The 12,709-nt window shown below is 36.2% G+C and overlaps 2 protein-coding genes across 3 annotated transcripts; both read left to right on the top strand.

Moving 5' to 3' along the window:
• The first annotated feature begins 219 nt into the window (after positions 1–219).
• Positions 220–8,005, top strand: LOC140767408 (PTI1-like tyrosine-protein kinase At3g15890). Its single transcript, XM_073107302.1, has 4 exons — positions 220–469; positions 1,094–1,247; positions 6,745–7,007; positions 7,086–8,005. Exons 1-4 carry the CDS (start codon positions 414–416, stop codon positions 7,750–7,752), a joined length of 1,140 nt encoding a protein of 379 aa, XP_072963403.1. The 5' UTR covers positions 220–413; the 3' UTR covers positions 7,753–8,005.
• Positions 8,006–8,394: 389 nt separating this feature from the next.
• LOC140767180 (uncharacterized) lies at positions 8,395–12,502 on the top strand. 2 transcript variants are annotated; one of them, XM_073106999.1, is made up of 10 exons: positions 8,396–8,578; positions 9,085–9,174; positions 9,286–9,390; positions 9,580–9,650; positions 9,726–9,828; positions 9,917–9,967; positions 11,144–11,300; positions 11,689–11,833; positions 11,976–12,081; positions 12,165–12,502. In XM_073106999.1, exons 1-10 carry the CDS (start codon positions 8,473–8,475, stop codon positions 12,311–12,313), a joined length of 1,083 nt encoding a protein of 360 aa, XP_072963100.1. In that variant the 5' UTR covers positions 8,396–8,472; the 3' UTR covers positions 12,314–12,502. The 2 variants fall into 2 exon arrangements, with proteins under 2 accessions (XP_072963101.1, XP_072963100.1); XM_073107000.1 differs by lacking the exon at positions 9,085–9,174 and having other exon boundaries at positions 8,395–8,578.
• The last annotated feature ends 207 nt before the right edge of the window (positions 12,503–12,709 follow it).

Raw genomic sequence — 12,709 nt, 5'->3', positions numbered from 1 at the left:
TCAACTATAAGACTTAAATCTCTCTTCACACTTATATATATATATATAATAGATATGTACGAAACCACGAATAAAATAAGGTATGTGACTCTTTAGCCAATAAGAACTGAGTGTTCGAGAAGCCCGTCAGATATAGTACAGCTCCTCCTGTCATTGCCATATTAAAAATACTTCGCGGGTGAGTAGACCGCAAAGCCCCGATGTTTTGAAATGGGAAAGGGGAGAACTGTCGTCAATAGCTCTCTGTCTCTTTCTTTCTTTCTTTCTTTCTTTTTCTTTCTGTCTTTTAGATCTTCCTCTCACTACGCTGAAATGGCGGCGGAGAAGGCGCGTTGTTGAAGTCCACCTCTGTTCGTAGTCTCTGCTGCCGGAAGGGAGGAGTTGAGGAAGAGGCCCTTGGCGCGGTTTGAGAAATGATGGGTCTAGGGAGGAGGACGGCGATGTGCTCGTGCTGTCGGAATACAGATGGGTATGCTTCCAAATTGATTCTTATTAAAGATGCAACGATTCGAAAGGGATGATAACCGGGTCGTTTTCGTGGGTTTTTATTTTTTGCGAATTGATTGGCTTCCTGCTGGTATGCTTCCAAACCGATTCTAGAAGTGCAAAAGCTCGAATGGGACAATAAAGGAGCGATCTTGGTGGTTGTATTGAAAATTTCTGTAGCTTACTAAGTCAAAAATTTGATCTCTCTTTTGGGTATGCAGTATGCTTCTAAATACATTGCTAAGGCACAAAAGCTCGAATGGGATATAAAGGAGCGATCTTCGCTCTATTTTTGCAAGATTCAATTAGTTTTTTAGTGAAATATTTCAATTTTCTTTTACGGGTATGGTTCTGAAACGATTATAAAGGTCAACCGCTCGAATGGGTTGATAAAGGAGCGTCTTGGTGGTCATTTTGTGAGATTTTGTTGGTCAATTAGTAGGGAAAAATTGATTTTCTTTTTGTTGGGTGTGCTTTTAAATGGATTATAAAGGCGCAAAAGATCGAATGGGATGATAAAGGAGCAATCTTGGTAGCTATTTTACTATGTTACAAGGGTTAATTACTAATTACTCAGAAGTTTAATCTTTTTACTGATCGGTTCCAGAGCGGAGCCGGGGAGGAGGAAGCGGTTTGCTACTTGGAGGGTTTTTTCGCTCAAGGAGTTGCAGTCAGCTACCAACAACTTCAATTATGATAATAAGCTTGGGGAGGGTGGATTTGGTAGCGTCTACTGGGGCCAGCTCTGGGATGGATCCCAGGTATTGAGTTTCTTGTATCTCCCTTTTCGTTTCCTTAAAGTGTAATCTTGCTTATTTCATTGTTGTTCTGAGTTGAGTTTTAATGCTTTTATTGGTAATTTTTTCGAATTAAAATAATGGTAGCTCGAACAATATTCACATATTCTTGTGAAAATGCAAGAGGCTTCTGGACTTGTAGGCTGTTGACCAGTACATTGGAAGCTATCATGTGACTTTTGTCATATCAGGAGACTTTTAATCGATAAGATATTTTACCAACTTGCGATTGAAAACGTGGGATCCTATGTTGATATGTTCATAAGGTCACTTCCTTGTCCCACCTGTTTTTGTTTTCATGCAGATGTGCACATTACCAGACGCTTTAGGAACTTGTCATTTTATCCTTAAACTTTTCTTAGCAACTTGTTGGAAGTTTTAGACCCTACTATTTATATGCATGTTCATAATCATACAAGTTCATAGAGTCACTTTGCTTGTCTTAGCAGTTTTTGTCTGCATGGACATCGTCAGATTATTTGAAATGAATAAGGAAATTGAAACAGAATCTGCAGCTGCTTCAGATAGGGTCAATTTTGTTTGCCTCTTGACCTTGGTTCACTTCCACCAGTGAATCATCCTTCTTGAGACTCATATTGTGTCGAGGATATATTCTTTAGCCTAAATTTCAAATTTTTTAAAAATAATGAGTAGTAACTAAATGCCGACACCAACACTGAAGCAAATGATTTCGACACTGCATAAAACTCCTGACATGACTTCTTGCAACTCAAGATAAGATCCAACCTGTCTGGTTATCTAAACCTGTGACTCAGTCATGAAACAAACCTACATGACAGTTTTCTATTCAACCGGAATGCTGCCGAGGTTCAAGGTGAATTGAACATTGACGATTAACTTCAATATAAAATCACAACTACCAAGTAATTAATAAAATGAAGAGTAAAACTTTATAATATCTAACAAACCTATGTAAGATCATATCAAGGTAATCAGCACATCGAGTAATTACCTAATGCTGACATAAGATTAGCTTAGAAATTAAAACACTCAATAAAAGAAAAAGGTTAGGGAAATTCAAATACTAAAATAAGATTGATGTCCATACAATACAGATATTTATTCTGTAATCCATTTAAGACTTCTTCAGTGCTGCTTGTTAATTAGGAGAATAATTTAGTAGTAGCTACACAAATTTTGAAGTATATCATTGTTCCGCTCAACGGCTTCCGTATTATTTGAATTATTTCTACTAATGGAAAGACTGAAGTGATTTTTCAATTAAACTGATATTCATCTAACACTATAAATTTACCATCCAAATAATATGCCACTCTTTGTACTTTGATGCAAAGATCTTACTAAAAACTTCAAAGCCATCAAGATATTGCATCAAAGTTAGTATATTAGGTCTTTAATGTCGAAGCTTCTGAAGGACAGTATTAGTACATCCTTTTCCTTTTTTTGCACTCCTTTTGCTTAAAACAAATACAAAATTTGTACTGGAGGAATATGCTATAAAAAAGCCCTTCTTAAAGATATATCTATTATTTTTGGATGTTAAGTGGCTCTTTTTTCCTATGGCAATTGTGGATCTTCTTGGTATTAAGTTTTGATCATTTATGTGTTCATCCTGCAATTATTTAATCCACGTTGGCGTGTTTGGGATTTGGGAAATAGAAAATGTAATGCATTTGCATGATAAGAATTTCTATTAGTGCAAGGCTGCAAGTGTTTGATGTGAAATTCAAATGTTGAAATTTAAGTGAGATTAGCTGAATCATTATAAGAAAAGAATGAAAACAATGTCATAAAGTGGTTTGTTTCGACTATCATTAGTTCTTGGAAAACTTATTCAAGTTTGATAATGTTCTACTTCTACAAATGAATTTCATAGCAGAAAGAAAGTTGTTCCATAGTTGTTTGTTGTTTTCTCAACTAATGCTTGCATGTATTAGTAAGAACTTGCAATTTGATAAAGCTACAAAATATATATGATTCATTACCATACAATTACTGCATGACTATGTGCTATATTATGGATTGGCTTGTCGTGCTAGTGAATTGTTGGCACCCATATGGGGGGAGTATCTCGATACTCCCTCATAGCCACTTATGTCGACACATGCCACTAGGAATTGAGCATATCTTATTTTAAACAAAGTTAATTTGGAGTCTTTTTTATCCTTTCCGATACCTTTTTGTATGTTGTGGTATTTGATCTATATAGATTATACTTCAAATTTCAAAACATAAAAGCGCAATTCTGATTTTATCAAAGTTATTTGCCCTAAGTTGTAAGATTTGAGAGAAATTGGGAATATTGATGAGATTAGAATCTAATTACATATGTTACAGTAATATGTAGTGTTGAAAGACTATATATTAGCCATTCAAACCTTTTTTTAAGCCCTATAAAGGTTGAATGATTGTTTTTTCGATACGTCAAAACTATTTAGTGTACCAATGGCTGTTGACATAGCAGGTGCCATTGATACATACCATGCTGAGCCAAGATCGGCATGCCTTGTGCCTTTGGCACAACCATCCTTTCACTCCTATTTGCTTCATTTTGGATGAGTTGTGCTTTTGACAACTTTTTAGTAGATTGAAAGAATGTTTATCCTGTTATTATATTGGAAGTCCTTTTCCAATGTATAGAGTGATGAAATTGGCTTGGTTATGCTCCTCCAACTTTCATTGTAGTGTACTAATAAGTTATCTAAGCAATGTTAAAAGGCAACCACAATATGCAAGCTGTCACCCCTCTGCATAATCCCTAAATGTTATGCCGGCGTTAATGCATTATAGCATTAAAAAAATATTGAAATTATCTTATATATATTAGTAATATTATATTGGCTATTTAAGAAATATCACCCGACCAATAGGCAAGTGGAGAAAGGGAGGTCGTCACTGAAGAGAGATGGATAGGTGAAGGGCTAGGCTTTTTGGGTTTAATTTTATGAAGGCTGCAAACTGCATTCATCTAATCGAGCTGCTGCAACATATATGTATAGTGGCTGAAAACTTTGATGCAACTGCCAATTTGGGCCATGAAATATGCAGCCTACATTTGCAATCGCCAAGAAAACTAGAAGCTATACATTGTATACATGTAGAATATAAATTGGACAACCAAATTGTGGCAACAAAACTAGAAGCTGTACACTGGGTGTTGAACTGCTGATTAACCTGTATCCACAACTTCAACATTTAGGCTTTGAGTCATCCCTGAACTCTCTCAGCCTAAATGACAAGTGGACCTCCGAGTTGCCTCCAAGTCCATCCATATGGAATCCTCATCCAAGTCTTCAATCCAAGTATTGTCTAGTTTAGGTCTCCAACCATAGGGTTAGCTTCTGTAGCGAGCCGTGAAGGCCTTATGAACTCCAAAACCAACTTGGTCAAGTACTAGGAAAAACATTTACCAATGGTTCAAGTTGAGGAATCGATATGAAAGGCTAATGCTCCTTAACTTTTACAATGTCTTTAGTATTTCACATATAAACTTTCCAAGTGACTCCCAAACAAAAGGGTCAGACCTAAGGAGGGAGGAGAGAACAAAAAGCACTTAAACCCATCAAGCAATTACGCCTAAGCACTTTAACGATGATCTTCTTTCAATTTAAATGAATCTAAAATCATTGGATTAGAAATAGAATCAATACATATATATGGAAGCATTTCAGTTCCAATTTCTACACTAAATGACAGTCATAGTCCTCGTGTTAACTGCATTGGTATTTTTTTATATTAATTTGACATTTATATAAAGAAAGAAATATAATTAGAATATATATATAAATTGTTACGAACCAGATCTGGACCAATCCGGACGTAAGAAAATTATAAAAATTTAGGTGGATGTAGCCTCATGAGATAGGGTTCTAATATTTTTGGTTTTACCTAAATCGGAGTTTGGGATAAAAAGTTAAAAATAAAACAGTGGAGATAGGTCAGAGAGGGCTGAACAGTAAATATTTGACGTTGTGGCGGACAGCCAAAGGTGGTGGTGGACGGCCGTAAGATAGGGTGGCTGCTGGAGGTGATGGTGGCTATAAGTTGGAGGTAGAATTAGGGTTTCTAACTTTGATTTACTCTTAGAAAGATAATGATGATCTAACGGCTACGGTAAAAAATAAGGATGATAAGTAATGCAAGGTAAATAAACTTAACTTAACTTAACTCAATATTCCTTTCATTCAATTTCATCATTTTCGAAATGATTCTTCGTCTTGCTACAGATAAAGTTTGAATCTGGAGAAACCTTAAATACTAAAGTTGTAGATCTAGAGGTCGGCGATATTATTCAGCTAGTTTGACATTATTTGGATGTCTGTAGAATATTCTGCGAATATTTTTTTGAAACTGCGTAGAACTGGATTTAGTTAATTAAATAAAATTATAACATTCTAACTAAACCAAATAAGTAAATAAGATAACTAGACTCAATCCATTGAGCCCAATCTCCCCTCAATGTGATTTGATTTCAAAAAAATTTCTTAAAGTATCAATGCTAAACTCTACCTAATACTTTCTTCCAATACTTGGGTTCAAGTTAAATTTCAAGAATCATAACTACTAAACTAGTTAAAACTATGACTCATTGTTATCCTCTCTCTAGATAAAATCTGTTATTAGGATGTTTCCAAACAGGAAATTGACCAATTTAAGTGTGGACATTAAATTTGAATTAGAAACCTTATGTTATTTTATTTGATCATTATTGGAAAAAACTTGCTCTGCCTAGTAGTCTGAACCAAAAGGGTGTGTGGACTCGGTCTTTACTGGAAACATCACTCATATCATAATTTAAACAAGCTATTATTTGTGGTCAGCTGTTTCAGTCAAAAGGTACGACTCGCATGACTTTTGAATATCAACTCAGACTAAAGACTACTGTTTCTCTGAAGTAGCTCAGGCTGCTATTATCCTAATGGGACATATTAACCATAGTAATAAGTACTAACCAGATCGTTGGATAATGATCATGGTAGGCATCAAGATGAAAAGCTTCCATGAGCATCCGGCATTTTGCTAAATGCATTAAAAGAGGCAGCTATTATAATTGGCTTAAACTTGATTGATATTCTAGCTTTAATAGGATTTCTTGATTTCTACTAACCTATAATATGCCATTGAGAGACTTTTCTCAGGTTTCTGTTTCTGTTTTGATCCATATTTCATGGTTTCTTGCCAACCTCTCAGTTTGTTACCTGTGAAAGTTAAGACAGTTAAAACTATGTTTTTTTTTTTCTGTAATTAATCTCAATCTATCCAGTTTCATGTTTCAGTAGCTTGGTTTGGTTTCAAGCAGTTCCAGTATTGTCAAATGAAACTGACAAACTAACTGTTTGGTTTAGTCTCATGAGCATATACAACTTCTAATATCATTTCTGTCATTTTTCTTTTTTAATGCTGAACCACCACAAAATTTGGATCTTGTCCTCATTTTTCCTTTGTTATCTCTGAATCCTCATCATCCTTTTCTATCTAGATTGCTGTGAAACGGCTAAAAGTTTGGAGCAACAAAGCTGAAATGGAATTTGCAGTGGAGGTTGAGATTTTGGCCAGAGTAAGGCATAAAAATCTGTTGAGTCTGCGTGGATACTGTGCTGAGGGGCAGGAGCGCCTCATAGTCTATGACTATATGCAAAATTTGAGTCTATTGTCGCATCTACATGGACAACATGCAGCAGAAAGTCTTCTTGATTGGGGCAGGCGAATGAGTATTGCTATTGGCTCAGCTGAGGGAATTGTGTAAGCCTGCCTACATTTTGGAAATACCTTTCCAGTCATCAAATTTGAAAAAAACTAACATTTTCTCTTTTCAAACAGCTATCTTCACCACCATGCTTCACCACATATTATCCATAGAGATATCAAAGCAAGCAACGTTCTGTTAGATTCAGAATTTCAGGCACGAGTTGCTGATTTTGGATTTGCGAAGCTCATCCCCGATGGTGCTACACATGTTACAACGAGGGTGAAAGGCACACTCGGCTATCTCGCTCCTGAATATGCTATGTTAGGGAAGGCCTCAGAGAGTTGTGATGTCTACAGCTTTGGAATACTGCTTTTAGAGCTTGCCAGTGGAAAGAAGCCGATAGAGAAATTGAGCCCGACTGTTAAGCGAATGATCTCAGATTGGGCGATTCTGCTGGTTCGACAGAAGAAATTTGAGGAATTGGCAGATCCAAAACTCAATGGGAAGTATGTAGAGGCGGAGTTGAAGAGGATGGTACTTATCGGACTTGTCTGTGCGCAGAATAAACCAGAGAAGAGACCCACAATACTTGAAGTTCTGGAGTTGCTCAAAGGAGAATCTACAGAGAAGCTATTGAATTTGGAGAACGACGAATTATTCTTACCAGAAGCAACTGGTACTTACCAAGGATTGTCAGGTCCGGAGGACAGTTCCGATGGCATTTCTGAGGAGAAGAATCCAAAAACCAATGTCATAGAAGAGTCGGGGTCTTTTAGTGGAACAGCTATCAATAGTTAGCTAATTCATACATAGAATTTACAAGTGTGCATTATTCCATCTTGAACAGGGAATTCTTGGTTTGGTGTTCTTTATCGAATCGCCGGTTGTGATGCGGTTAAAAACTTTATTCTTGCATTTTGCCCTAATCTCCATTTGCGAGCTTTGTAATTGTACTTTTGGCTTGTCATTTTGGCATTTCTTTCTGGATCGACTTAAAGAAGTGTAAGAAATGTCTTGGATATATAGCAACACTTATTTTAATTTCTTGTTATTTTGTTTTGTTTTATTCTTTTTAATTTTCAGAGAAGTGAGAATTTAGTAGTGTCGCAAAATATCTAAGTTATTGGGATCCAAACACCATCTCATCTGCATTTAATTTCTTGTTCTTTTGTTAATGGTAGCTAGCAATATAACTGGTTGTATATCACAGGTGATTCAACCACATTACACCTATGTTAATGCCACTATACCCAATAGATCTAATGGGTTTGACCAATTTTATAGGATGGAATTTTGTGATTTTAGTATTATTAATCAATTGTCCATGGGTGGAAACAAGCAAAGATTATCCTAAATCCTGAGGCTATATATTAGAAAACTAGTTAGTCACACCTAGAACCCTGATTTATAGTCACTTCAACTTCCTCTGCTTCTTTCTCAAATATGTGAGCTAGGACCTACCTATTAATAGTTCTCTCTCTCTCTCTCTCTCTCTCTCTCTCTCTCTCTCAAATCTCTATGGAAGAGGGAGAAGACCAAGTGATGAGCGAGGTACACCTTGGCTGCCCACCTCGCTTCTCTGGTCCTTACATCTCCCATTTCACCTTCTCGCTTCCATCAACTGGTAACAGTACATTCTATTCCTTCTGATACTTCTCAGACGCATTTCCTCATACAAACGTCGGGTGTTTTGGTCACCTTTTACGATCGTTCGATGCAACCTTTAATCTGATTCGAAACAATTTTTTTTTTCAGTAATATGCTTCTGTTTTCTGGTGTAAGTGAAGAGTATACTTAAATTTAAACTATAATTTGGGACGGTAAAATATGCTTTTGGAAGATTTGGACGGATGATTGTTATTTCTAGCTTCTAAGTGGTCCTCATGGTGTGTTGCATAATATAGATGGGCTAATTTGTTGTAAAAAATGAGGGCTTTCTTTGTGCTTTAGATTTTCGAGCCAACTCTTTTTAAGATGGGTGTGTCTCCACTCTTAGAATGTCATCTAATTCGTGTAAATGATAAAAGGCGGCGTCTTTGGTAACTAAGGATTTAACCTTTTGACAACTGTTGTAGTGTTTCTAGTTTATATATGGCAACACGTTTACCTGAATTACTTCACTAAATTCAGATGTGGTGGATGAAAGAACTAATAATATATCACCAACGGAAGCATCTTCAAGCCAAAATCTTAGTTTGGACAATGACAGCGATCTTGCAGGTTTTACACAAAAGATTAGTTCTTGCAAGTTTTTCATCATTGGTAAACTCTTCCGTGTGAATACATGTTGTACAAATGTTAATGGGGTATCAATATGGTTCTCATTGGTAGGTTATCAGGCCAAAGATAATGATCACATTCTTGAACAAGGTACTCCCATTCTTACTCTGGATGAAGATGGCGATCTTGTTCTAAACCGAAGAAGAAATGAGAAAGGTAAGATTTTATATATTCCTTGGTATATCTGTGTTTCATAATACATATCAAGGATGTTCTATTTTAAATGATTGTTGGGACATAGAGGAAATGAACAGTCATCTCCAATCATCAAAGGTAATACAGTCCAAAAGGAAATTGGGTTCTTTTTTGAGGTGTTAAATTTTTGTAAGTAAATTCTGACTACAGAGAGATGCCTGAGTTATGCTTTGGCTATTCAGCACAATATCAGCTCATCACTCTGGAGTGTTGGCTTGCAGGTGGTGCATGGTTGCTATTCTTTTTGTGCCTTCCTTGCTGTTTTTATTTATTACTCATCCCACTCTAGGTTTCAGGTATGGAGAGCAGCACTACTACTAGCTGATTTTGTCTTGCATAAGGGTTGTACTTCATGTGACTTCAATGGTATCACAGCAATAGAGCTTGGTGCTGGAACAGGTAGCCATCACTGTTGGTGTCTAATATGATTTTCTAAAGCGACAGCTTATCCATGAATGCTAATATTTCATCCAACAATCTTTAATAGGTTTGGTTGGTATTGCACTTGCACGAATTGCTAGGACAGTCTTCATTACAGGTTTGTTGTATGCCATTTGCTAAAATTTGATCGAGCTATATATGTATGTCATATCAATGTACCATTAGTAGCAAACTAGTTGGAATTGATACCTCAGTTTTGTCTATCTATAAGATTGCTTAATGAATAACTGCTGCTTTTCTATGCCTCTATGTTAAAAGAATTTGATGAACCATTGAACCTCCTCTGAACTGTACAGTTTCTATGGCAGGATAGGGGGAGTTGCTTATTATGGTGCACTTAAAGGAATAAAGTCTATTAGTACTAAATTAGTCCTGTGCTAACACATATGACATTCTAGTTGGCTTGGATAAACAATTCATTCATTTGAAAGGTGAGACGCTAAGAATTCAAAAGTGTCAAATTGAAGAATGTCAGAATACACTAGTACTTATAAGACTGGATTTTCAAGAGCAATTAGAGTGATGGAGAATGCATCATGATGAGCCTTTTGTAGCAAATATGATCAGTTCAATGCTCCAAAATTGAACAATTTTGATTCTTCTCTTCTTCATTCCATCATCTTTACCATCATTTGTAGTTTTGATCGTTCTTCTGTGTTTCATTCTTCCATTTCCTTTACATTTTCCTTTTCAGTACTTATGTCAGTTGTTTCGGACAAATTTTAGTTATGAAAGTTATGAATGCTATGTAATATTCTGGATTACTTTTCATGCAGTGTGATAGGACATCCTAGGCTGGCACAATTTTTCTTAACAACTAGCTAAGGTAAAACAAGTAACACTTAATTACAGACATTGATAATATCAGCTATAAATGTATATATAGTTCTATGCTTCTGTGGTCTGGTATCCCGGAGTATAAGTGGGATGAACCCTGGTACCTCGGGGTTTAATAGGGGCGAGCCCTATCAGTGGGGTATGAAAAGAAGGGGCTTGTTAAGGCTATGATCAGTTTCATTTGTGATATGTGCATCCACACACCACACACTGGATGAAATTTCTGTAGTATGGTAATGTTTTTTCATGGCTACTGAATCCAGTGATTACTCCTGAGGTTTTAAATTGGATATTAAATGTTAAACAAATGGTTCTTAAATATTTAAAGCAAAGTCAGTCTACTTTGGTCTTCAACTGCTATAAGAGGTTTATTAGACATTTATACCACTCCTGTTAAGTTTTCTCCTGAACAAGCTCCTACTGTGATAATCAACAGATAGGGACACTGATATCCTAGAAAACTGCACAACTAATGCTCAACTCAACTCTAGCTTGCTTAAATTCCAAGATACTAAAGTACATGTGCGTGAGCTTGATTGGAAAGAGTCATGGCCTCCTACAGTTGGAAATTTCGATCTCCTGTCTCACACAGGGTAATTTCTTCTATTTTCTTCTCTGTTTTTTGGTTATGGATCAATAAAATGGCTTCTGGTTCACTCAAGAGTTTCATATCCTTTCAATTGGTGAGCCAATGCTGGGAATTACTTTTAATAGAAGTCTGCTTATCCTATCCAGTGGGGAAGATGCAACTTCACAGGGAACTCCTATGGTAGCATGATTATGGAGATCCTGCCAAAGGAACAAATGTTATTTGCCTTTATTAGTGGCATTCAACATTTTGTTGTTTTTTCTCTCATCATAAATCTGTTAAGACTCAAGAATACATTATGATATCTGCTTTTATTCCTGTTTTGTTTCTGCTACTTTACTTTCGTTGAGTGACATTCTTCTTCAGTAACTGTGGGGTTACATGTAATCCAGGTCAAGATACTCCTGGACCTCTTCAGAGATTGAGGAGGCTGAGAGGGCGACAGTTATTTTAGCTGCCGATGTGATTTACAGCGATGACCTCACTGATTTGTTCTTCAGCATTCTAGAGAAATTGATGTCCCATGGTTCTGAAAAGGTAAAGTACTCCTGCAATCTGACTTTAAGGGAGAGAAAAGATATAATATTATCGTAAATTTTTTATTCAATATCTTTAAAGTGGCAAACTAGGTTTTGTAAAACTGAAGGGTTTTTATGGTTGTGCTTACTATTTGTGGCAGGTTTTATACTTGGCTTTGGAGAAGCGATATAATTTTAGCATGAATGACCTTGATGTTGTTGCTAATGGTTATGCACACTTTCGAAGCTTTTTGAAGGATGATGAGGGTACAATCCTATATACTGCAGATTTGTCAATTTGATGGTTCTTTCACTTTTTTGAGCATCTCTCAATTTTTTTTCTTGTGCAGAATGTGGAAGCCATGATGATGCATCACTACCAGTTTTCAGGGGCAAGCAAATTGATCTTTCCGAAATCCCTCAGTACATAAGAGAATATGAAAGGGGGAAAGATCTTGAAATATGGGAGATCACTTACTGCTCAGATAAACTCAAATAGATTCTTTTTCACAACTAGAATTGAAATTTGTGCAGTAATTATTTGATCTTATGTTTATTATCTCCACCATAGCATAATTCTAAATTTTGTCATTGAGCAATAAAATGGGAACTTGATTGTAGTTAGCTTAACATGGAATATATTTTAGAACTCTACCCTAATTTTAAATATAATTTGCATGAGTTTTGACCGAACTAAGCTTGGATACACAAAACTTTCTGACCTATGACTTTGATATTTTGATCCTTTTTATATTCAAATAATATCGGGGTTTAAATTGGATGGTAAGCGGATGGTGGTGTTGGTGATGGGTGTGGTTCAGCTTGTAGATATTTGATGAAGATGGGTGGATGGCCGAGGATGGTGGTGGTTATTTGGTAGTTTGATACCGGAAAA

The sequence above is a fragment of the Typha angustifolia genome, chromosome 9 (genome assembly GCF_048772165.1).
Source record: "Typha angustifolia cultivar Huaian chromosome 9, ASM4877216v1, whole genome shotgun sequence".
NCBI lineage: Eukaryota > Viridiplantae > Streptophyta > Magnoliopsida > Poales > Typhaceae > Typha > Typha angustifolia.
The sequence above is the reverse complement of the archived record's forward strand: the minus strand, read 5'-3'. Positions and strand labels throughout refer to the sequence as shown.